This window comes from Scyliorhinus canicula, chromosome 26, assembly GCF_902713615.1.
Source record: "Scyliorhinus canicula chromosome 26, sScyCan1.1, whole genome shotgun sequence".
In the NCBI taxonomy this organism is placed as follows: domain Eukaryota; kingdom Metazoa; phylum Chordata; class Chondrichthyes; order Carcharhiniformes; family Scyliorhinidae; genus Scyliorhinus; species Scyliorhinus canicula.
The window spans coordinates 10177146-10201999 of NC_052171.1; the positions used below are offsets into that span (position 1 = coordinate 10177146).

Sequence of the window (24854 nt, forward strand, 5' to 3'; positions counted from 1 at the left end):
TACTCCTCCAACATTCACCTATGCTTTTTCATAAAAATTCCACCCCATATTGCTTAAAAAAGAGCTCTTCTCTGTAACCTTGGACAGACCTTTCTCTGCAAACAAAAGGTACAAGATCAAGCTTTGCCCCTTTTTTTTTAAAATTATCCAGAAGCTTGGAGAACCAATAATTCCCCGCTGCTTTCTCCAAGGCGACACCACAGCCAATCAAGCAGCATCCCTTTCTCCTGCTATGGAAATTGTCGCAACTGTTTGAAATTTGGCACTCTTGCACTTGTCCGACTGCGTGCAAGGTGAAAAGCTTCGGGCTACCCATCTCTCTTTTCAGCAAGCTGCACATTCTGTGCGACCGAGCGACTTCCCGCACGCAACGTCTCCCGTGAGAAAGGCCTGAATCTGCCGCGATTTAAATTGCCTTGTACTGCCATGCGGCGCCAATATGGCCCTCTTATCCGGCAAGGAAGAGGTACTTCACAAGGGGAACGCAAGCTGTCAAATTCTTCTGAGGAAACAGAAGCAACCGGCGTGGTGTAAACATTAACACGTTGATGCACACTGCAGTCGATCAGCCCAGGCCTCTTGCCTGTGCAAAATAACCGGCAGAGGTGAAGAGCCGCCAGGGTATTCTCTAACGAGCACTGAACCTTTGGGGTCTCCTGTGGATCATTATTTCTGCAAACAAATCGCTTCGTTGAGCACCTATTCCTCAGCAAATTTATCTTTTAATTTCTCACCTTCAAGGAGTTAATTAAAATCCTTTCTCTCCTGTGGTCTGACAGCCCGAAGCTGGGTGACTTTGCAAATAAATGAACTGCTTTCAGCTCCCCAGTGCATCTTGACTCTCTTTTTTAAAATAAATTTAGAGTACCCAATTCTTTTTTTCCACTTAAGGGGCAATTTAGCACGGCCAATCCACCTATCCTGCACATCTTTTGGGTTGTGAGGGCGAGACCCACGCAAACACGGGGAGAATGCGCAAACTCCACACGGACAGTGACCCAGGGCCGGGATCGAACCCAGGTCCTCGACACGGTGAGGCAGCAATGCTAACCACTGTGCCGCCATGCTCGACTCTCTTGATGCTCGCTATCCCCTCTGGGAGTCCTGACCAAGTTGTGCTCAACTGCAAAGTAGTGCAGCACGGTAGCACAGTGGCTAGCACTGTGGCTTCATAGCGCCAGGATCCCAGATTCGATTCCCTGCTGGGTCGCGGAGTCTGCACATTCTCCCCCGTGTCTGCATGGGTTTCCTCCGGGTGCTCCGGTTTCCTCCCACAGTCCAAACACGTGCTGTTAGGTGAATTGGCCGCGCTAAATTGCCCTGAGTGTCCAAAAAAGGATCGGAGGGGTTATTGGGTTAGAGGGAATAGGGTGGAAGTGAGGGTTTGGGTGGGTTGGTGCAGACTCGAGGGGCCGAATGGCCTCCTTCTGCACTAAATGTTCTATGTTCGGAAAGATTTGCCACGCGCTCACATTTCCCAGGTTCCCAACCGGGGCTTGCGAATGGAATCCTCGGCCTTTTTGCAAACGGGAAACCTTAAGCCGCCAACGCGTTCACAGCCAATTTCACAATCATGACGGTTGCTGTGCCCAGCACGTGCAATGTTTTTCCCCACAAGGCAAATTCAGCTCAATCTTGCAATGAAGTGGCCAGCACGACCCGTCTCCAAGTCACAAGCTTCTCCATTCAAGTCCCACAACAGGGCTGGAGTGCGAAATTCAAGGGTGGGACTCCAATGCAGAGGACTGAGGGAGCACTGCACTGCCACCTTTCAGATGAAGCATTAAAGAGAGATATGTCACTCACAAGTGGCTATTAAAGGCCCCTGTGGCTCTACCTCGAAGGGGAGCAAGGGTGTTCTGGCCAACATTCACCCCCAGTCAGCAACGCCAAACATTAATTATCTGCTCCTGATCACCGTACACATTCAAGCCCTCCACCACCGCGCACAGTGGCAGTTGAGTGTACCAGCGAGAGAATGGAAGTTGCCAAGGTTCCTTTGGCAGCACCTTCCACCCGTGACCTCGCCCATAGGACGAGGGCAGCAGATACCTAGGAACTGACGCACAGTGGTTAGCACAGTTGTTTCACAGCTCCGGGCTCCCAGGTTCGATTCCCGGCTTGGGTCACTGTCTGTGCGGAGTCCCACAGTCCAAAGACGTGCAGGTTAGGTGGATTGGCCATGATCAATTGTCCTTAGTGTCCAAAAAGGTTAGGTGGGGTTACGGGAATAGAGTGGAGGGTGCTCTTTCCAAGGGCCGGTGCAGACTTGATGGGCCGAATGGCCTCCTCATGCGCTGTATATTCTATAAGTCACTCACCGCCCCGACTGGGAAATATATCGGCCGTTCCTTCACTGTCGCTGGGTCAAAATCCTGGAACTCACTTCTTTTTTAAAATAAATTTAGGGTACCCAATTAATATTTTCCTATTAAGGGGCAATTTAGCGTGGCCAATCCACCTAGCCTGCACATCTTTGAGTTGTGGGGGGCGAGACCCACGCAAACACGGGGAGAATGTGCAGTGTTAATGTAAGCCTACTTGTGACACTAATAAAGATTATTATTATTAAGAGCCCCTCTCCCAAAGAGTTTGTTTTTTTCAATTTTACAGTACCCAATTATTTTTTTCCAATTAAGGGGCAATTTAGCGCGGCCAATCCACCTACTCTGCACATTTTTGGGTTGTGGGGGCAAAACCCACGCAGACACGGGGAGAATGTGCAAACTCCACACGGACAGTGACCCAGAGCCGGGATCAAACCTGGGACCTCGGCGCTGTGAGGCAGCAGGGCTAACCCACTGCGCCACCGTGCTGCCCTCTGCTATAATGTATTTTGAGATGGCTATTAAGAATGCTTTTTTTAATGCAAGTCTTCTATTTTCTGCCAGTATTTAAGCAGAGAGTAGGGAACGCTGATTGATCCTCTCAATGAATAAATGCTACATCATACTGGGATGCCAGGAAGGATGTTAAGAGTGATATTTTAATATTAAGGAATAATAATCTTTATTCGTGTCACAAGTAGGCTTACGTTAACAGTGAAGTTACTGTGAAAATCGCCTCGTCGCCACATTCCGGCGCCTGTTTGGATACACCGAGGGAGAATTCAGAATATCCAAATTTAATGTGTGAAATAAGCACTTCTTTCTGAGTGGTGCAACGGCAGCACGGTGTGTAGTGGGATAGAGATCCCAGGATCGATCCCGGCTCTGGGTCACTGTCTATGTGGAGTTTGCACATTCTCCCCATGTCTGCGTGGGTCTCACCCCCACAACCCAAAGATGTGCAGGTTAGGTGGATTGGCCACGCTAAATCGCCCCTTCATTGGAAAAATCAGAAAAATAACAAAAAAAGATTAACTGAGGTGAAGAGGGCAGGCCCCCAAATCAGAAACTCTTTCACACTACGCCGCCCCCTGCACGCTGTCCAATCACACACCAGGGAAGAGGCAACACCCCTCTTTGCTCCTTATCTTTGGACAATATAACCAAATAGTGAGGGAGTCCAAAGATCAGGAGGCGTATCGCTCCCAAATTCTCAGCATTGTGGCGATAAGCGGGCACATTGCCCAGTGTTTGGTACTGAAACTACACCTTGTTTGCTGCTGGCATTTACGTCACGTACAAAACAACAGGAAGGGGCGAGGTGATCGATGAAGCCAGAGATGTGGAGAAATCCTTTCTCTCAGAGGGACGTTAGTCTGTGGTATTCCAGGAGGCCGGATTCTCTGTTCCCCGGCGGCGATTTTGTAATCGGCGAACGGGCGGAGAATCCGTTATTGCGATGGAATCGGGGGCGGCTCCTGTTTTCAGCTGCTCTGCCTACTCTAAAACAGCATCATCGAGGAGCACGTCGCACGCCATTGGGACGGCCTTAGGGCGTAACCTTGGGGTGGCAAGGGGGCACTATCTGGCAGGTCAGGACCACGCACGGCCGGCGCCATGGTGTGCGGCGCGACGGCTACAGGTCGTCATCGTGCGTCTGCGTGGCCACGTACCCGACAATTCTCCAGGCGTTTATGTCGGGAAGGCCGTGCATTTTACATGCCGCGGCTCCCAGCCCCTCACCGGTTGGAGGATCGGTGCTTGGTCTGCGCCGAATTTTCCCACGTAAAACGCCAGATGTAGCCTGGAAATCGGAGCATCTAGCCCAGGTTACTTGAATATTTATCAGGCTGAGGGAGATGGATTCTTGACTGGCAAGGGACAAATACGAGTATAGAGAGTAGGCAGGAACATAGAGTTGGCGACACTTAAGATCAGCCACAATCTTATCAAACGGTGCACAGTCTCGAGGGGCCGAATGGCCCACTCCTGCTGTGAAGAACCTGGACCAGACCGCACCATTTGTGAGGATACTGGACAAGAAGCACAAACAGTTTTTGTTTTCAGTTGTAAACCTGTGAGGAAAGGATACTTCACTCCTGGAATGAATCCACGGGGAGAATGTGCAAACTCCACGTGGACAGTGAACGAACCCGAGTCCTCGGCGCCGTGAGGCAGCACTGCGCCGCCCTAAAACAAACTTCATTCTTAATAGAGGATCAAATTGCATTACCACCACAGAAAATAGCTTACAATTCTTAACAATAAAAACACTGCGTTCTAACTGATACCTTCTCTATCTCCAATCAAGCAAAGCCCACCACAGGTCAAATGCCACTTCTAAATAAAGTGAGAAAACACAGGGATACTTGCTGTCCTCTGGATACAGATTTCTTGAAAAGACTGCTTGGAGAGCGAGACTCTTTCAGACACCAAGTTCAAGCCTTGCTGTCTTTTGATAGTTTCCTCACGAAACTAACAGCTAAACTGCCTGCTATAGACCTGGCTCCTCCCATTAATTACATCATCTCCATCCCACTCCCTGGGATATGACAATCTTACTAATGGCGAACCACAACCCCTCAATTATCTAAACTCAGGGAACTTTCTTTCTATAAATAAAATTCCATTAGCCCTACATATGGCACAGCAGCACAGTGGTTAGCACTGTTGTTTCACAGCAATTGAGACCCGGGTTCGGTTCCCAGCTTGGGGTCACTGTCTGTGCAGAATTTGCATGTTGTCCCCATGTCTGCGTGGGTTTCCTCCGAGTGCTCCAGTTTCCTCCCACAAGTCCTGAAAGACGTGTTTTGTTGGTGAATTGCACTTTCTGAATTCTCCCTCCGTGTACCCAAACAGGCGCCGGAGTGTGGCAACTCGAGGATTTTCATAGTAACTTCACTGCAGTGTTAATGTAAGCCCACTTGTGACAATAAAGATTATTTTTATATAGGTAAACAACATACATGATTGGAATTGATGATGATCACACATTTACAGCATCTTAATTGCACCCTTTGCAGCCACAGAGTCAGGATAACTTTTTAAAATAAATTTAGAGAACCCAATCCTTCTATTTCCAATTAAGGGGCAATTTAGCATGGCCAATCCACCAGCCCTGCACATCTATGGGTTGTGGGGGTGAGACCCACACAATATACACGGAGAACGTGCAAACACCACACGGACAGTGACCCCAGACCAGTGATCGACCCCGGATCCTCAGTGCCATGAGGCAGCAGTGCTAACCACTGCGCCGCCAATCATCCCTATCTTTTGTAAACTGACGGAAGATACAACGCCGTTTTGGAAAATAGACAGAGGTGAGCCCTCAGGCAGGTCAGGCCACGTAACCGGTGTGTCAATCCCATGCTCACACCACTATGTGGGCACTCCAGGAGGAGGTGAGCGAGATGGGGGGGCGGAAGCTGGCTATATAAATGAAAGCACTCAGTTTGATTCAGATCTCCCCCTTTGAATTGTAGAATCCCTATTGTGTAGAAGGAGGCCATTCGGCCCATCGAGCCTGCTCTCTGAGAAAGCACCACATCTTGGGTCAGCCCCATAACCCCACCTAACCTTTGAAAGGTGGCCAATCCACCTAACCCGCACATCTTTCGGGACTTGTGAGAGGAAACCCACACAGACACGGGGAGAACCTGCAGATTCCACACAGACAGTGACCCAAGCCAAGGAATCAAACCTGGGTCCCAGTGCTAACCACTGTGCCACCCTGTTCTTCAACAAGCTGTGTGCCCATTGCTGGCTCTACTCTTTGCAAAGCCCCATCTGGCAGACTTACCCAGGCAGCTCTTCCTCAATTGCCCATCCAACCTAGCTACCTGTGTGTCTGGAGGGGGCACAGGTTATCTGCCCTTCTCACCTGGCTCCAGGTGGTGGCCCTGTGTGACGTCAGCACGCAGGGGCGCCGGCGACGTCGAAGGGGGCGGAGCGCGCGGGGTGACGACACCACGCCGGCGCCGAGCGGGCGGGCAACATCGCCGCGCAAGGGGCGGAGCGCGGGGGTGAGGTCACTACGACGGCGCCGAAGGGGCGGGGGCGTGATGGTCGACGTCACCGCGTAAGGGCACACGGGTGACGCCACCACGGAGTGGGCGGGGCGCGCGGTTGACGCCACCACGCCGGCGCGCGCCGGTTTCCATGTCATTGGTGGCCAGCGCCGGCTGCGGGGAGGAAATCTAGCGGGCCGATAGGGGCTGCGGGGGGCGGATCGTTCTCACCCTGGACATTGGAGGAGCCGACGTTGGATTCGGTAAGAGGCGAGCCGGCCGTCCTTCGAGTGTTAACCCCTCGGGGGGGAAAGGCGAGTGGGAGGGGTGGGGTCGACCGACCGCGAGCAGCCCACCGGGTCAACGGTGGGAGGGGGGCGGGAGCTCAGCTGGCCGGAACACGTCACATGTAGGAGGATGGGAGGACCAATAGAGTGCGGCTCCGTCCTGTCAGTCAGCCGGAGTGACAGCGGGGCGGGCCAATGGGGAAGGGGAATGGGAGGAGCGCTGGAGTTGAGGCTGAGAGGCGGCGGCCGCCTGGGGGGAGGGGATGGGATGTCGCAAGGTCACCCTGGGGTGGGGGGGGGCATCACCCCCCCCCTCAACCTCACCCCCCCCCTCAACCTCACCCCCCCCCTCAACCTCACCCCCCCCCTCAACCTCACCCCCCCCCTCAACCTCACCCCCCCCTCAACCTCACCCCCCCCCTCAACCTCACCCCCCCCCTCAACCTCACCCCCCCCCCCTCAACCTCACCCCCCACCCTCAACCTCACCCCCCCCTCAACCTCACCCCCCCTCAACCTCACCCCCCCCTCAACCTCACCCCCCCCCTCAACCTCACCCCCCCCTCAACCTCACCCCCCCCTCAACCTCACCCCCCCCCTCAACCTCACCCCCCCTCAACCTCACCCCCCCCTCAACCTCACCCCCCCCCAACCTCACCCCCCCCCAACCTCACCCCCCCCTCAACCTCACCCCCCCCCCTCAACCTCACCCCCCCCCTCAACCTCACCCCCCCCCTCAACCTCACCCCCCCCTCAACCTCACCCCCCACCCTCAACCTCACCCCCCACCCTCAACCTCACCCCCCCCCCTCAACCTCACCCCCCCCCTCAACCTCACCCCCCCCTCAACCTCACCCCCCACCCTCAACCTCACCCCCCCTCAACCTCACCCCCCACCCTCAACCTCACCCCCCCCTCAACCTCACCCCCCCTCAACCTCACCCCCCCCTCAACCTCACCCCCCCCTCAACCTCACCCCCCCCTCAACCTCACCCCCCCATCCTCTTCACCCCCCCCCCTCAACCTCTTCAACCCCCCCCTCAACCTCTTCACCCCCCCTCAACCTCTTCACCCCCCCTCAACCTCTTCACCCCCCCTCAACCTCTTCACCCCCCCTTCAACCTCTTCACCCCCCTTCAACCTCTTCACCCCCCCTTCAACCTCTTCACCCCCCCTCAACCTCCACCCCCCCTCAACCTCTTCACCCCCCCCCCAACCTCTTCACCCCCCCCCAACCTCTTCACCCCCCCCCAACCTCTTCACCCCCCCCCAACCTCTTCACCCCCCCCAACCTCTTCACCCCCCCCAACCTCTTCACCCCCCCCCAACCTCTTCACCCCCCCCCCAACCTCTTCCCCCCCCCCCAACCCCTTCCCCCCCCCCCAACCTCTTCACCCCCCCCAACCTCTTCACCCCCCCCAACCTCTTCACCCCCCCCCAACCTCTTCACCCCCCCCCAACCTCTTCACCCCCCCCAACCTCTTCACCCCCCCCAACCTCTTCACCCCCCCCAACCTCTTCACCCCCCCCAACCTCTTCACCCCCCCCAACCTCTTCACCCCCCCCAACCTCTTCACCCCCCCCAACCTCTTCACCCCCCCCAACCTCTTCACCCCCCCCAACCTCTTCACCCCCCCCAACCTCTTCACCCCCCCAACCTCTTCACCCCCCCAACCTCTTCACCCCCCCAACTCTTCACCCCCCCAACTCTTCACCCCCCCAACTCTTCACCCCCCCCTCAACCTCTTCACCCCCCCCCAACCTCTTCACCCCCCCCCACCCTCTCCACCCCCCCCAACCTCTTCACCCCCCCCTCAACCTCTTCACCCCCCCTCAACCTCTTCACCCCCCCTCAACCTCTTCACCCCCCCTTCAACCTCTTCACCCCCCCTCAACCTCTTCACCCCCCTCAACCTCTTCACCCCCCCCCAACCTCCACCCCCCCCCACAACCTCCACCCCCCCCAACCTCTTCACCCCCCCCCAACCTCTTCACCCCCCCCCAACCTCTTCACCCCCCCCCCAACCTCTTCACCCCCCCCAACCTCTTCACCCCCCCCAACCTCTTCACCCCCCCCAACCTTTCACCCCCCCCAACCTCTTCACCCCCCCAACCTCTTCACCCCCCTCAACCTCTTCACCCCCCCTCAACCTCTTCACCCCCCCCTCAACCTCTTCACCCCCCCCCTCAACCTCTTCACCCCCCCCTCAACCTCTTCACCCCCCCCTCAACCTCTTCACCCCCCCCTCAACCTCTTCACCCCCCCCTCAACCTCTTCACCCCCCCCTCAACCTCTTCACCCCCCTTTCCCTTCCCTTATCCTTGGGTTACAGCCCCTCCCTCCACGCCACCCCTCATTCCCTCCTCAGGACATGGCTCAACCTCTGTGTGACCCCCACCTTGAGCATCAAGTTTACAGAGCACAAGGCCAAAGCCTTGCCCGCTCGACACAGGCCCCATTGCGACCTCCCCCACCTGCCATCGTGACCTCCCCCACCCCCCCGTCTCGCAGTTATGCAGTGGTTAGCACTGCTGCCTCACGCTGCCGCGGACCCGGGTCACTGTCCGTGTGGAGTTTGCACATTCTCCCCATGTCACAACCCAAGGACGTGAAGGGTCGGTGGATTGGCCACGCTAACCAGCAGGGACTGATTTAGCTCAGTGGGCTAAACAGCTGGTTTGTAATGCAGAACAAGGCCAGCAGCGCGGGTTCAATTCCTGTACCAGCCTCCCCGAACAGGTGCCGGAATGTGACGACTAGGGCCTTTTCACAGTAACTTCATACTTGTGGCAATAAAAGGTTATTATTAAATTGCCCCGTAATTGGGGGGGGGGGGGAAATAATTGGGGAGTCTAAATTTTAATTTTTTTTAAAAGCACTAATTTGCCTGGTTTCCCCCCCTCCCAGCCCCATCACCCAAGTCCCCGGCGAAGCAGTTTCTGAGGGCACTTTGCAGTCAGTTGCCATGCAATGGAAACAAAAAAATGCTGCCCCCACTCCCCCGTTTCTGTTTTTATTCCAGATTTCTGGCGCCTTATTTTTTAAAAACATTTTTATCAATTAGGCGCCAGTTCAGTGGCATCGCCGCTACCGGACCATCTCCTCCCCTTGCCCAGTGTGGTACTCTGCAGTGTCCCACTCTCAACAATTTGATAGGTCGTGTTTGCAATTTACGTTTCATGCCAGACGTGCAACCCGAACATGTTCCAGGCCCTCGGGTGGGATTTTGACCTCGGCCTGTGTGCGTCAGTCGTCCAAAGATGTGCAGGTTGGGTGGATTGGCCATGGTAAATTGCCCGTTAGCGTCCAAAAGATTAGGTGGGTTACGGGGATAGGGCGGTGGCGTGGGCTTGAATGCGGCGCTCGTTCCACGGGCCGGTGCAGATTCGATGGGGCGAGTGGCCTCCTGCACTGTAAATTCTATGAATCGATGACATCTCTTTGCGCTGGGATACCAGCAGTTTCAGGCAGACCAAAGGTCCTCCAGCACCATCTGGTATTTATCCCAGTGTGGGCCCCTGGGATAAGCCTCTTAGTCCCATGTTACCAGGCTGCTCGGGGATGAGGCCATTACGAAAACTGTCCATCTTTCCGACCTTCCTTGCAAAGCTTTATTCTAGACACAGATGGGTGATAGTCTTTTCCCCACCACAGCCGTGCTACTGAATCTCCTCGTGCGGCAGGAAGAATCTTAATAGGGAGGGTCATTCCCGTACCAGCCTCCCCGGACAGGCGCCGGAATGTGGCGACTAGGGGCTTTTCACAGTAACTTCATTGAAGCCTACTCGTGACAATAAGCGATTTTCATTTCATTTCATTTCATTCTTGCCACCAGCCAAGCTACGTCTTAACAATAATCTTTATTAGTGTCACAAGTAGGCTTGCATTAACACTGCAATGAGGTTACTGTGAAAATCCCCTCGTCGCCACATTCCGGCGCCTGTTTGGGTACACGGAGGGAGAATTCAGAATGTCCAATTCACCCTAACAAGCACGTCTTTCGGGTCTTGTGGGAGGAAACCAGAAGAAACCCACGCAGATACTGGGAGAACGTGCAGACTCCGCACAGACAGTCACCCAAGCCGGGAATGGAACCCAAACCCTGGCGCTGTGCTAACCACTGTGCTACCGTGCTGCCCATGCCTTGTTTGATGGGGCAGTGTGCTCAGGGAGCTCGGCGACAGGTTCCACCATCGCCTTTCCCTGTGTGGCGTTGCAAGCGGACTGAAGGGTTGACATTTTTACGTGCCTGCTTATAAGACGTCAGAAGAGGAGGGTGAATTCACACAGTCTTTTCTGGTATGTGCAGAATCAATGATCGAATTGACAAATCTTTGTAGGAAACAGGTTTTCTTTTCCCCCATCTCTATCTGAGACGTACTCGGCCTCTTTCTCTGCCTCCTCTTTGAAGTGACTAGCGGCCAGTGGTTTGTCTTTAAGAATTTGCCTTATCCTGGTGGGCGAAATGTTTGTCCCGGGTGCACGGTTTCTTGCACACAAAGTAATATCAAGGGGACATTTTGTTCCTTGTACCCAGTGTCAGACTAATTCTGCTGCGGCCCATGAGTGTGCTCTCAGGCAGCTCAGAACATGAACAAGTTGCCAATTGGACCTAATATTCCAAAAAGGCCTTGCCGTGACAGGTTGCTCCGGTTATAAGCGAAGGTGGCGCTTCCGCACGGGCTTTGAATATCCCTCCTCGCCTAAATGTTTTCCAAAAGGGATGAGGGGGATGTGTTTGGGGCCGGTGACGCCGTGGGATAGGCATTCGCAGCCAGCGAGAGCAATTGGGACTCGGAATGTCGTTGTTTTGTTGTTGGAAGAACTAATGCTTGGAAGATCGCTGGCTTGGACAGACTGGAGTCGGCCAGATCGCAGCAGTGTCCACGGGCACCATCGGGGTCTTCCGTGCCCGGTTTGCACCGCAGGGTCTCGAGCCCTTTATTGACTCTTTATAATCCTATTTCAGTTTGACGTTTCATTTGCTTTTGTTTAAAATAGTACCCCTTTAAAGGGCTGCCCCTATTTATTTTGTCTCCGTTTGTGTAATTTAGTTTATTAGGCTCAGTCCAAATACTTGGTGCTGGATAGCGTGGTCACGGAGGCGTGTCTGCCTCTTTCTCCCATGGCAGCAGAGAAGGGATGGTTTGCACTGTTAGTTCACAGCGCCAGGGTCCCGTTTTCGATTCCCGGCTTGGGTCACTGCCTGTGCGGAGTCTGCACGTTCTCCCCGTGTCTGCGTGGGTTTCCTCCGGGTGCTCCGGTTTCCTCCCACAAGTCCCGAAAGACGTGCTTGTTGGGTGAATTGGACATTCTGAATTCTCCCTCCGTGTACCGGAGTGTGGCGACGAGGGGATTTTCACAGTAACTTAATTGCGGTGTTAATGTAAGCCTACTTGTGACAATAAAGATTATTGTTATTTGAACGTGCCATTGAGCCAAATTAACTGGAGGAATGCTGGAGGAGGATTGGGTTGGGGCGTGGGTTGCTGACCTCCGGAATAGTTGCATCATGCCTTGGAAATTACTGAGTGATTGATTCCTAATGGGGTAGGAAATGGATGGCGAAGATGTGGTCGTTGTGATGCATAGAATGCAGGATGGAATTGTGGTGGGGAATGGACCATCCCTGTAATAATAATAATACAATTATTATTATTGTCACAAGTAGACTCACATTAACACGGCAATGAAGTTACTGTGAAAATCCCCTAGCCGCCACATTCCGGCGCCTGTTCGGGTACACAGGGAGAATTCAGAATGTCCAATTCACCTCACAAGCACGTCTTTTGGTACTTGTGGGAGGAAACCGGAGCACCCGGAGGCAACCCACGCAGACACGGGGAGAAAGTGCAGACAGCGACTCAAGCCGAACCTGGGACCCTGGTGCGGTGAAGCAACAGTGCTAACCACTGTGCTACCTCATGGCTGACAGCCTCGGGCTAGAAGTTCGCAGTCACGCAATGTGAGGCGTCAGTCTGCCTGTGGTTCTTGTGATTGCAGAGGTGAGCTGCCGGGGAGTACTTCACCCTCTTTGTCCTTTTATAAGGTGGTCAGGGGGAGTGCAAAGACCTTTTGCGAGAACCACCCCCACCCCCCGCGCACACACGCACACACACACACACACACTGTCTGAATTGCACATCCTCTAAACTATTGAATGATGTCAATAGAGGGGATTTTATATATCTGCTGTTAAGTGTTCGTATAAGTGTAAAATATTCTCTTGTGTGTGGGGAGGGGGGAAGAGAGAGAGCCAAGTTCCCAAGCTCTCGGGAAAGTTGGAGAACCTTTAACCCCGGCCCTGTACTCCACCGTAACTGGCCGAGTTTCAATTTGTTCCCGCTCGCTTAAACTTTGGAACGCACTTTGTGGTTTGGAAATATTTGCTCTCCGACCGATCGATAATTGGCTGTCAGGTCTGCTCACGTACAGGAGCTCAACACGTTTGACTATTGATCAGCATGCGTTTGCCAGTAAGCGAGATAAATCCTCTTCCTCACAATGTGTTGCTGCTTGCAACACACCCCGGCAGAGACCATTCATGTGGAACCTTGCTTCATGGCACTTCACTGTAATTTGATCTCGCGGTGGCCCACCTCCATAATGATGCTGATTTCAAGACAGGTCTTCTCACTTGGTGATTGCTACCCTTAATTCTCAGGGTGGAAGAGGAATTCCATTCGAAAACACAATCTGATGTATCATCATTGGTGTTACATTATTACTCGCGATGGAATTTGCTTTGCCGACATCCTTGTGTAATATAACCGCCGCGTATTTGCGAGCGTGCACCACTCACGATTGGAAATAGCTGCTTTTTAAAAAAAATTATACTCCCCAATTCTTTTTTTTTCCAAATTAGCGTGGCCAATCCACCTACCCTGCACTTCTTTGGGTTGTGGGGGTGAGACCCACGCAGACACGGGGAGAATGTGCAAACTCCACACGGACAGCGACCCGGGGCCGGGATCGAACCCGAGTCCTCGGCGCCGTGAGGCAGCAGTGCTAACCACTGCGCCACCCTGCCGTCCAAACAGCTGCGTTTAATACCCGTTGACATATCGTTGACAAAAGGGGCTGGTTTAGCTCTCTCAGCTAAATCGCTGGCTTATAAAGCAGACCAAGCAGGCCAGCAGCACGGTTCGATTCCCGTACTAGCCTCCCCGGACAGGTGCCGGAATGTGGCGACTAGGGGCTTTTCACAGTAACTTCATTGAAGCCTACTCGTGACAATAAGCCATTTTCATTTTTTCATTTCATATCAAGTTTGACACCTGCCTAAGGCGATGTAATAAAATGGTTCAAAAGGTTTGCGTACTTTGTGGTTCGCATCAATGAAAAAATTGCGAACCGATTGTTCTAGACATTGAACTTATTATTCAACACTTGACTTTTGCACTTGTTGGTAAAGTAAACACGCTGTTTAGCAGTTCAAAGTGTTAATTTGATTGGACCTCTGGTAGACTGAAACCAGGGTTATGAAGTAAACTTGGGACATTGAATCTAACAGTCTCCCCTTGACATTACCATCCCAGAATCCCCCACAATCAACATTCTGGGAGTTACCATTGATCAGATACTGAATTGGACCCAGCCATATAAATACTGTGGCTACCAGAGCAGGTCAGAGGCTGGGAATCCTGCGGAGAGTAACTCACCTCCTGACTCCCCCCAAAGCCTGTCCACCATCTACAAGGCACAAGTCAGGAGTGTGAGGGAATACTGTCCACTTGCCTGGATGAGTGCGGCTCTCAACAACACTCAAGCAGCTCCACACCATCCAGGACAAAGCAGCCTCGCTTGATCGGCACCCCACCCACAAACATTCACTCCCTCCCCCACCGACGCACAGTGGCAGCCGTGTGTACCATCTACACGGTGCACCGCAGCAACTCACCAAGGCTCCTTAGGCAGCACCTTCCAAACCCATGACCTCTACCATCTAGAAGGACAAGGGCAGCAGATACCTGGAAACCCCACCACCTGGAGGTTCCCCTCCAAGTCACTCACCATCCCGACTTGGAAATATATCGGCCGTTCCTTCACTGTCGCTGGGGCAAAATCCTGGCACTCCCTCCTTAACAGCACTGTGGGTGCACCTACGCCACACGGACTGCAGCGGCTCAAGAAGGCGGCTCAACACCACCAAGGGGCAATTGGGGATGGGCAACAAATGCTGGGGCCTAGCCAGCGATACCCACATCTTGTAATCCTAAACAAAATCAGCCAATATCACAGAGACATCTCCTAATCCCTTGACATGTTTGTCCTGTTCTTCCGCAAGTAAGCAGTCTGTTCTAAACTGCTGAGTAGGTATCCCCTGACTTCCGGGTTCACACAGAAGAAGCAGTTTCTCTCCGTTCTACCCTGGCTAAAACAATAGGGTATCCTGTTTCCTGGCATTCCAGCACTGAAGTAGCGATCCCTTTCACAGTGAGCCACTGGAGAGGTGGAGTATGAACCGGCAGGGGACATGAAGTACTCTCCTAACTCGGCTGAGACAGGGCAATGCAGATCTTTTGGAATCTGATAACGTGAGGCTGGGGAGGTATTACACTCGTTGCACATCGTCGCCGTGCCCTTGGTCATATCTTGACCTCATTTTGGATTGTTGCCGCAGAATGCTGCTTCGATTTGAGGGTAACCTGATAACTGGTAACAGTCACCCGTGCCATAAAATCAGTATTGTGTGTCAAACAATCCGATCTCCTCACAGTCTGCCCTGATTGCTCCGAGCTCCAGCTTTAAAAGCCTTGAGCTGGAGACAGTTCCAGACTTTTTATCCGCGGATCGTGTGCTGTTTTGAAAGTTGACCCGGAGCGTTGCAATCTTTTGCGTGCATAGCCTGCCTCCTGTAGCGCTGTTTAATCCGGAGGCTGCAGTGGATACTGGAATGAGCTAGGCCTTGTATCTGTAGATCCGACAAGGGGGTGCAGCTGAGAGGAAGCAGATGTTTGACAAGTGTTCCAGTGATCTGCCTTTTGTTAGGTTACTGCTCGCCGTCACCCCCTGCTAACCCTGACTGAATTATAAAGATACAGTGATGGATTAAATTTGGGACCGAAATAGAAAATGCTACCCGCGTGAGTGCCGGGCAGCATCTATGTTGCTCGGTTTTACCGAACTCCAGTGCGAGCTCTGTTTCTCCCTCTTTGCGGACCTGCTGAATATTTGTCCCGTTTTCCTGTGGGACTTTTGGTATTTAGCTACTGCGTTTAAATGTGTTTTTGTTTTCCCCCGACAGAGTGCCGATTGTTTTGTGACTTTTATGTCGGAGATGGCCCTGTCCTGCGACTAGGACACTTCACTGCTTTTGATGTGTTGCTCCTGTCCCACGTGAGGCGTGGGCGACGCAGCCCTTCGAGTCTGCTCTGCTATCCAATAAGATCGTGGCCTCATTCCCCTTTCTCCCTACCCCCGAAAAACGTGTCTCCCTTGTTCGTTGAGAATTTGTCCACCTCTGCCTTTAAAAAAAAAAAATCATTAACTCTGCCTCCACCAACTCCGGGAAAGTGAATTCCAAAGATTCACGATTCTCTATAGAGAGAGTTCCTCCTTGTTACGACCCCCCCCCCCCCCCCCCCCCCCCCCCCCCCCCCCCCCCCCCCCCCCCCCCCCCCCGGGATGTTAAATGCCAGAGTATCTCAGACCCAGAAGGATAACTTGGAACACTGGTTCTTAGGGGTGTGTATTTTCAATTTGGTATGCAACGGATAATTACCATCCTCGGGTTATCCGCCCACATTTGGGGAAACTGGCTTCAGGAAAGGCGTAATCCTCTTGGTTTGAGTTTTGGTTTGTAGTAACTTGTTTTCAGGGTAGACTGTTTTTAGCAACTGGGCGTGTCCATGATGGTAGTTGCTGCTACTGATACTTTCTCCAGTTATTCTGCTAAGGATATATCATTCTTTCCCTTTGATGTTACCCACCCTGTGGATCAGTTCTCCAGTTATTCTGCTAAGGATATATCATTCTTTCCCTTTGATGTTACCCACCCTGTGGATCAGTTCTCCAGTTATTCTGCTAAGGATATATCATTCTTTCCCTTTGATGTTACCCACCCTGTGGATCAGTTCTCCAGTTATTCTGCTAAGGATATATCATTCTTTCCCTTTGATGTTACCCACCCTGTGGATCCGTATAAGTGCCAATTTCCTTATCTGTCCACACCAAAGTTACTTCTTCTACACCCCATTGTTCTCCCTGAGTCAACAGAGGGTAAACACTTGCTTTTCTTATTGGTACGCTAATTTACGTATCACCCCCTTATCAATTCCCCATTTTATTATGACCCTATTCATTTTAAAATCTTAACTTTCCCCAATTCTTATCACTCCTCCTCTCCGTCTTGCAAGAGACGCTATATTTTTAAATTGTGACCCCCTGGTCCTTGTCTCTTCCACAAGGGACAACATTCTTTCTTCAATAAGACCACCTCCCATGCTTCTAAACTCCAATCGTATAGGATTCCCAGCCTCTGGGAATAGCTGGGTCCCATTCAGTTTCTGGTCAGTGGCAACCCTTCTCTCTTTCTTTCCCCTCCCTTCAAGAAGATGACTGTCTATCACCTTCCTAAGGGCAATTAGGGACGGGCAGTAAACGCTGGGCCAGCCAGCGACAGTCCTAACCCGTGAACAAGTGAAAAAACTAGCCATATAAATACTGTGGCTACCAGAGCAGGTCAGAGGCTGGGAATCCTGCAGAGAATAACTCGCCTCCTGACCCCCCCCCAGAGCCTGTCCACCATCTACAAGGCACAAGTCAGGAATATGAGGGAATACTCTCCACTTGCCTGGATGAGTGCGGCTCCCAACAACCCTCAAGAAGCTCGACACCATCCAGGACAAAGCAGCCCCGCTTGATCGGCACCCCATCCACAAACATTCACTCCCTCCCCCACCGACGCCCAGTGGCAGCCGTGTGTACCATCTGCACTGCAGCAACTCACCAAGGCTCCTTCCAAACCCACTACCTCTACCATCTAGAAGGACAAGGGCAGCAGATACCTGGGAACCCCACCACCTGGAGGTTCCCCTCCAAGTCACTCACCGCCCCGACTTGGAAATATATCGGCCGTTCCTTCACTGTCGCTGGGGTCAAAATCCTGGAACTCCCTCCCTAACAGCACGGTGGGTGTACCTACACCACACGGACTGCAGCGGCTAAAGAAGGCGGCTCACCCACCACCTTCTCAAGGGGCAATTAGGGATGGGGAATAAACGCTGGACTAGCCAGCGAAACCCACAACCTGTAAATGACCCTTTCCAGGAACAACGATGAGCTATCTGCCTTACACAACGGAACAGTCTGGCAGCTCGCAAAGCAAACATTTATGAACAACAGATTTTTATTTAATCACCGCCTCTTCTAGCGTGGCTATTTTTATCACATTGAGGAGTGAGTTGTATATCGAGACAGATTGATTCCTTCTGGTGTCAACACTGTAGAGCTGTTGCCCATGGGGGGGTAGGGAAGCAGTCTGGATCAGAGAGTCAGCAGCTAGTTAATGGCAATAGAACTTTGACCCGGATTTCGCTATCGGATTGTTCGGTGACCTGTGTGAGTGGTTTAAGGAGTTAAAACGCTCTAGAAAGGACACTGCACTCGTGGTTACAGATGCGCCCAAGTAATAATAATCGCTTATGGTCACAAGTCGGCTTCAATTAAGTTATTGTGAAAAGCCCCTAGTCGCCACATTCTGGCGCCTGTTCGGGGAGGCCGGTACGGGAATTGAACCCACGCTGCTGGCCTTGTTCTGCTTTGCAAACCAGCTGTTTAGCCCACTGAGCTAAACCAGCCCCACGGCTGTGGGTTTGAGAGAACTGCCATCGACAAGGCCACCTTCAGACTCGTCAGTGACTGCCGAGCGTGTCGCCTCGCCTTTATCTGTAACCAGCCAACAATCCGTAAAGTACGTGCAAATCAAGTCTGTTCATCTGCCGCTCTGAAAATGAAATCATCGTGTAGCTTCCCAAAAAAACAAAAGCAACGTGAGGGAAGCTTTTATCCACACACTGACTGACTTGAGATCTGGAATGCATTACCCAAAAATGTGGTGGAGGCAGCTTCGGGGGAGATAGTCGAAACGGAATGGGCCTCTTTAATCACGACCCCGCCCAACGTTCCACTGTTGAAGCTGGCTTCGCTCCTTCCCATATTTTTTTTATTTTTGCTCCCTCCGAAAGCTTCACGAGTTTGTTTTTTTTTTAAAGTAGCTGAGAGCGATGTGACTCCCTCATGTGGTTTGATGGCAGCTTTCCAAAAGATGTTCACGCCTAACAACGTGCAAGCTTCCTGTGGAGATGGGCGGCGCAGTGGTTAGCACAGCTGCCTGACAGCCCCAAGGACCCGGGTTCGATCCCGGCTCTGGGTCACTGTCCGTGTGGAGTTTGCCCATTCCCCCCCGTGTCTGCGTGGGTCTCCCCGCCACGCTAAATAGTCCCTTAAATTGGGGGAAAAAAAGAATGAGGTAATCTATAAAAAAAAATTTTAAGCGCTTCCCGTGAAGAGAGGCCACACTGGGACGGTGATTTGTGATTCTCCGAAGATGTTGCGACATCTGAATGGTGTGACTCACAGAACTGGTACAGAAGAAGGTTATTCGGCCCGTCCTGTCTGTGCCAGCTCTCCAAACGGGCATCGCGACTGAATGTCTTTTCCCCCGAGCCCCTGCTCTATTCCGATAATCATCCTCTTGAACGCCTCGATTGACCCTGACCTTCACCTCAGCACTAAAATGGCTGCCGCCTCCATGGACGTTATCGCCTTTTTAAAATTATTCTTTCACGGGGGGCTTTGCTGGCTAGGTCCATCCGAATTGCCCCTTGAGAAGGTGGTGGTGAGTCACCTTCTCAAATGGCCGCAGTCACTACGATGTAGGGGCACCCATTGTGCTGTTAGGAAGTCCCGCATTTTGACGCAGTGAGGAACATATACAGCGTACGGCACAGTGTCAGTATTCTAATAGAATCCACCCTCTGTGCACCTGAGGAGTGTGGCGAAGAGGCGATTTTCACAGTAACGTCATTGCAGTGTTTTTAAAAAATCTTTTTATTGGCATTTTCCACATTTATAAACAGTTATATACATTTTTTAACAGCGTTAATTGTTTTTATTGTCCAGAAAGGTTTATCCTGTGATTCGTTTAGCGCCCATTTCGCTGCCCTCTGGTTTCCCCCCCCCCCCCCCCCCCCCATTCTGCCCCCCTGTCGATTTCGGCTGTGTTTGCTTTGTGATCAGGTGGGGCAGGGGTTGCTTCCCTCCCACGTCGTTCCCTATTTCCAGCCTTTCCTCTTGCTCCTCCCTCCCTCCTCCCCGGGTTGCGCCTTCCTTCGGTTCCCGCTCCAACTTTGTTTTCCCCCTTTGTCTTCCCGTTTTCCCTTCCTCTCTCTCCCGTTTTCCTATCTTGCGCCTCGCTGCTGGCCTCGAACTGATTTTGGAGCAGGCCATCAAACTGCCCCCATGTATCTAAAAAGCCTTCCTCCCACCCCCGGGCGGCGTACTTTACCTCCTCCAGGTGGAGGAATCCCGAGAGGTCAGCGAGCCAGTCTGCAGCTTTGGGCGGTGCTGCCGATCGCCAGCCGAGCAGGATTCTCCGGCGTGCGATTCGGGAAGCGAAAGCAAGGGCTTCGGCCCTCTTCTCCCATGTGTAGTTCACTTTGTTGCAGTGTTAATATAAGCCTACTTGTGAGACGAATAAAGATTATTATTACTCGTATCTTCATAAAATGACAGCAAAAAGCTCCAGTCAACTGCGGTTAAAATCCAATGCCTCTGGGGAATGCGCTGAATCCAGAGATTGAACCTCCTTTCTCATCTGTTATCCCCATTATTTAGGAACGCTGCCTTAACATTGAACAATGGGATGTGGACACGCACGTGTCACATTCATGCCACACAAGTGCCAGGCCTCCCAACACGAGGGGATCTAATTGTCAATCCTTGACATTCAATGGCATTACCATCGCTGAATCCCCCACAATGAACAATCCTGGGGGTTTACCCTTGACCAGATACTGAACTGGACCCAGCCATATAAATACTGTGGCTACCGGAGCAGGTCAGAGGCTGGGAATCCTGCGGAGAGTAACTCACCTCCTGACTCCCCCCAAAGCCTGTCCACCATCTACAAGGCACAAGTCAGGAGTGTGAGGGAATACTCTCCACTTGCCTGGATGAGTGCAGCTCCCAACAACACTCTAGAAGCTCCACACCATCCGGGACAAAGCAGCCCCGCTTGATCGGCACCCCATCCACAAACATTCACTCCCTCCCCCACCGACGCACAGTCGCAGCCGTATGTACCATCTACAAGATGCACTGCAGCAACTCACCAAGGCTCCTTAGGCAGCACCTTCCAAACCCACGACCTCTACCATCTAGAAGGACAAGGGCAGCAGATACCTGGGAACCCCACCACCTGGAGGTTCCCCTCCAAGTCACTCACCGCCCCGACTTGGAAATATATCAGCCGTTCCTTCACTGTCGCTGGGGTCAAAACCCCTGAACACCCTCCCTAACAGCACATTGGGTGTACCTACAATACACGGACTGCAGCGGCTCAAGAAGGCGGCTCACCCACCACCAAAATACTGGGCCCAGCGACACCCAAATCCTGTGAATTTGTTTTAAAAAGTTACCTTTTTGTTTAGCCTGCTCCTGCTCTGACAGTTTGCCTGGGTGCGGTTCCTGACTCAACTAAAAGCTGGATTTTGTTCTGCTCACCTTTCCTGTGAACTCCCCTTGTTATCTCAGGCAGTGAATCTGATTCAGGAATATAATCCCTGCTGTCTTATTAAAGGGGGAAGAGGAGAGGGGGGGGAAGGAGATGGGGGGAGAGGGGGGAAGGAGATGGGGGGAGAGGGGGGAAGGAGGTAGGGGGGAGGGGGGGGAAGGAGATGAGGAGATGGGGGAGGGGGAAGAGGAGATGGGGGAGGGGGAAGAGGAGATGGGGGGAGGGGGAAGGGGAGAGGGGGGAGGGGGAAGAGGAGAGGGGGGAAGGAGATGGGGGGAGGGGGAAGAGGAGAGGGGGGAAGGAGATGGGGGGAGGGGGGAAGGAGATGGGGGAGGGGGGAAGGGGAGGGGGGAAGGAGATGGGGGGAGGGGGAAGGGGAGATGGGGGAGGGGGGAAGGGGAGGGGGGAAGGGGAGGGGGGAAGGAGATGGGGGGAGGGGGAAGGAGAGGAGGGGAAGTGAGGAAGGGGAGAGGGGGGAAGGAGATGGGGGGGAGGGGGAAGGGGAGAGGGGGGAAGGAGATGGGGTGGAGGGGGAAGGGGAGAGGGGGGAAGGAGATGGAGGGGAGAGGGGGAAGGAGATGGGGGAGGGGAAGAGGAGAGGGGGGGAAGGGGAGGGGGGGAGGGGGAAGGAGAGGAGGGGAAGTGAGGAAGGGGAGAGGGGGGAAGGAGATGGGGGGGAGGGGGAAGGGGAGAGGGGGGAAGGAGATGGGGGGGAGGGGAGAGGGGGAAGGAGATGGGGGGAGGGGGAAGAGGAGAGGGGGGAAGGAGATGGGGGGGGGAGGGGGAAGGGGAGAGGGGGGGAAGGGGAGAGGGGGGGAAGGGGAGAGGGGGGAAGGAGATGGGGGGAGGGGGAAGAGGAGAGGGGGAAGAGGAGAGGGGGGAAGGAGATGGGGGGGAGGGGGAAGGGGAGAGGGGGAAGGGGAGAGGGGGGAAGGGGAGAGGGGGAAGGATGGGGGGGAGGGGGAAGAGGAGAGGGGGAAGAGGAGAGGGGGGAAGGAGATGGGGGGGAGGGGGAAGGGGAGAGGGGGGAAGGGGAGAGGGGGGAAGGATGGGGGGAGGGGGAAGAGGAGAGGGGGAAGGAGATGGGGGGAAGGAGATGGGGGGGAGGGGGAAGGGGAGAGGGGGAAGGGGAGAGGGGGGAAGGATGGGGGGGAGGGGGAAGAGGAGAGGGGGAAGGAGATGGGGGGAGGGGGAAGAGGAGAGGGGGAAGGAGATGGGGGAAGAGGAGAGGAGGGGAAGTGAGGAAGCGGGGGAGGGGATCCCTGCCTTTGCCCCTACCCCTGCCCCTTTACTATGAGTTAAAAGCCACTCTGCAGACATGCCGATGCGCTGCCCCTGGTCCGGCAAGCGACCGTAAGTAGTGTTCCCACTCGCTTGATTCGAGGCCAGAATAAATACTGCTCCGTGTTTCACTCATTGGCTGTGAGCGGGGCCAACTTTTAAAACTTGCTCAAGGTCCAAAAACCCAAACGTGGAAAATGCAGTGATTGCCTGCGATGTTTGTTTGTTTGTTTGTTTACTGTTGACTGCGCTGTACGGTGCGGCGGTCAAAGCACCACGTGCGCTCGCGTTTTCCCTTCAAGCACAGCAGCGCTAGAGATAAGCCCCAGTGGACCCTGTCCAAATTGGTTGCTTTGTGAGCCACGTGGCAGATTCTTTAGCAAGTTAAATAAATAAAGAGCTTCTTCCAGCCTTGACTGCACTCCCCCGAGAGATGTCAGAGTACCCACTCGCTTCTGAAGGTGAGGGTAATCATGGTTACCCGCACGGTCCAGTAGAGCTGCTTCTGCTGGAGGGGGAAACTGCATCTATCGGCTCATTAGACCAGCAACCTGGGCAGTCAGCGGTTCATTGTTGTAGAATGTGTGTCATAATTGTCACCGAGCGAATCTGTGTCAACAGTTTGGGGAACATTCTGAAGGCTTCGTTATTGACTTTTTCTTTTCACAACCAGAGCTCATAGTATTATGATCCCTCCCCACTGCTGCTGACTCATATCGGCCGCCCGCTTGTACTGTGCCCCTGTTCTTGCTGACCGATCAGTACATGGATCCTGGCCAAGGAGTGGGTCACAGCTGAACTCGCTGCGTCCTCCGGCGCTCCCCGAGCAGCGATGAGGAGAACGGCTGTGACTGTTCCTTGCCTTTCTCCCCTCCCCTCACTACCCCGCCAAACGGGGTTGTCCTCGCTCGCTGACCTTCGCATGGCTCCCAACCTTTGACCGAGCCGTCAGGCCCCAGTTCCTTCCCAACATGCCCCCCCACTGTGTGCCTCTGTCTGTCCTCCGGCACTTGCGATTTGAGGGGGCCGACCGTTTCAGGCAAGGATCGGGTGGACCGTGGCTGCCTGCAGGTTACCATTTTATCTTTTACCAGATTTTTAAAAGCGCTCTTCTCCTCCTTTTTGTTCCCCCTCGTTTGTAACCGCCCGGCTAATTCTCCTCTTGTTTTATTTCTGATTTTGCAGCGACGCTGTGGTGAGCTCAGGAGGGGAAAGATGCATCGTTTAAGGACTTGTGCTGCTAAATTGAGGCCATTGACTGCCTCGCAGACTGTTAAAAAACTATCACACAATGGGCCAGTGGTGTCTAGGACGTTTCAACCAAGCCGTTTCTACACTGCGCCAGTGGCCTCTGAGCCCTTTCTGAGTGGGACTAGTTCGAACTATGTTGAGGAAATGTACTTTGCTTGGCTTGAAAACCCACAGAGTGTTCATAAGGTAAGGCCCGCCCAGGTGGAGCAGTTTTGTGCTTCCGCCACGCTCGCTCAATGGCTATCGCCAGCAAAGCTCTCACCCCCAGCCAGGTAAGTGTAGGGAGGTGAGCAGCCAAGGAGGCTCAGGACGTCGTGGGTTTTGTTTGCGAAACATCAGTTCAAGCACCACAGCGCTTTGGAGTGACGAGACCCCGACACCAACTCTCGGCCAAGACCGTTCCAAATGGTGGATTATTTACCCAGAGGCGTCCCAACGAAGTTGCCGTTGATCTGTCACCGTTGTTCTGGATGCTGCTTACTTTAACCGAGATCATGGGCGGTGCCAAGTCCGGTATCGGCGATTGAAAGATCTTACCTCGCGATCCAACGATGGCTGCGGGAATCCGATTCTCACACCCTGTATTTTGAGTTCTTGCTGATCTGTCTGACACGTGCCGATACCCAGCTTTATTTTTTTTTCTGGGGACAAAAAAAAAAGCTTGCGCCAAGAGTGTTGTCGAAGCTTTTCGTCTTGGACTCATCAGGACAAACACAAAGAATACCCAATTTCCGAGAAAACGCCGGTTTAGTCTACTGCGGATTGGTTGGCAACTTGACACTGATTGGCCAAAACGTCGCCACGGCAAAGGCACCGGGACAAGACACTGCAATCAGAGACAACTTGCCAACCCAATCCGCCCCCTTTTTCTCCTGTCGAATAATTCGTCAGCCCTTTGAAATTTGGCATTCTTGTATTTGTCCGTATGAGTGCAAAATGGGAAATCATTGCCGATGCTAGA

At 53.3% G+C, this 24854-nt stretch overlaps 2 protein-coding genes across 3 annotated transcripts in view; one reads left to right on the top strand and one right to left on the bottom strand.

Annotated features, from left to right (window-relative positions):
• stard7 (StAR-related lipid transfer (START) domain containing 7) overlaps positions 1-6695 on the bottom strand; it is a 55096-nt gene extending 48401 nt beyond the window's left edge. Inside the window, exon 1 of one of the 2 annotated variants that reach the window (XM_038785570.1) lies at positions 6569-6695. The gene's annotated coding sequence lies outside the window, so the exon portion shown is untranslated. Of the gene's footprint in view, positions 1-6129; positions 6251-6568 lie in introns of those variants that run through there. The other variant, XM_038785569.1, reaches the window with a different exon arrangement.
• LOC119957552 (2-oxoglutarate dehydrogenase, mitochondrial-like) overlaps positions 6445-24854 on the top strand; it is a 67606-nt gene continuing 49196 nt past the window's right edge. Inside the window, exons 1-2 of the mRNA XM_038785700.1 lie at positions 6445-6600; positions 23828-24079. Coding sequence (XP_038641628.1) covers positions 23858-24079 — 222 coding nt within the window. The 5' untranslated portion in view covers positions 6445-6600; positions 23828-23857. The remainder of the gene's footprint in view (positions 6601-23827; positions 24080-24854) is intronic.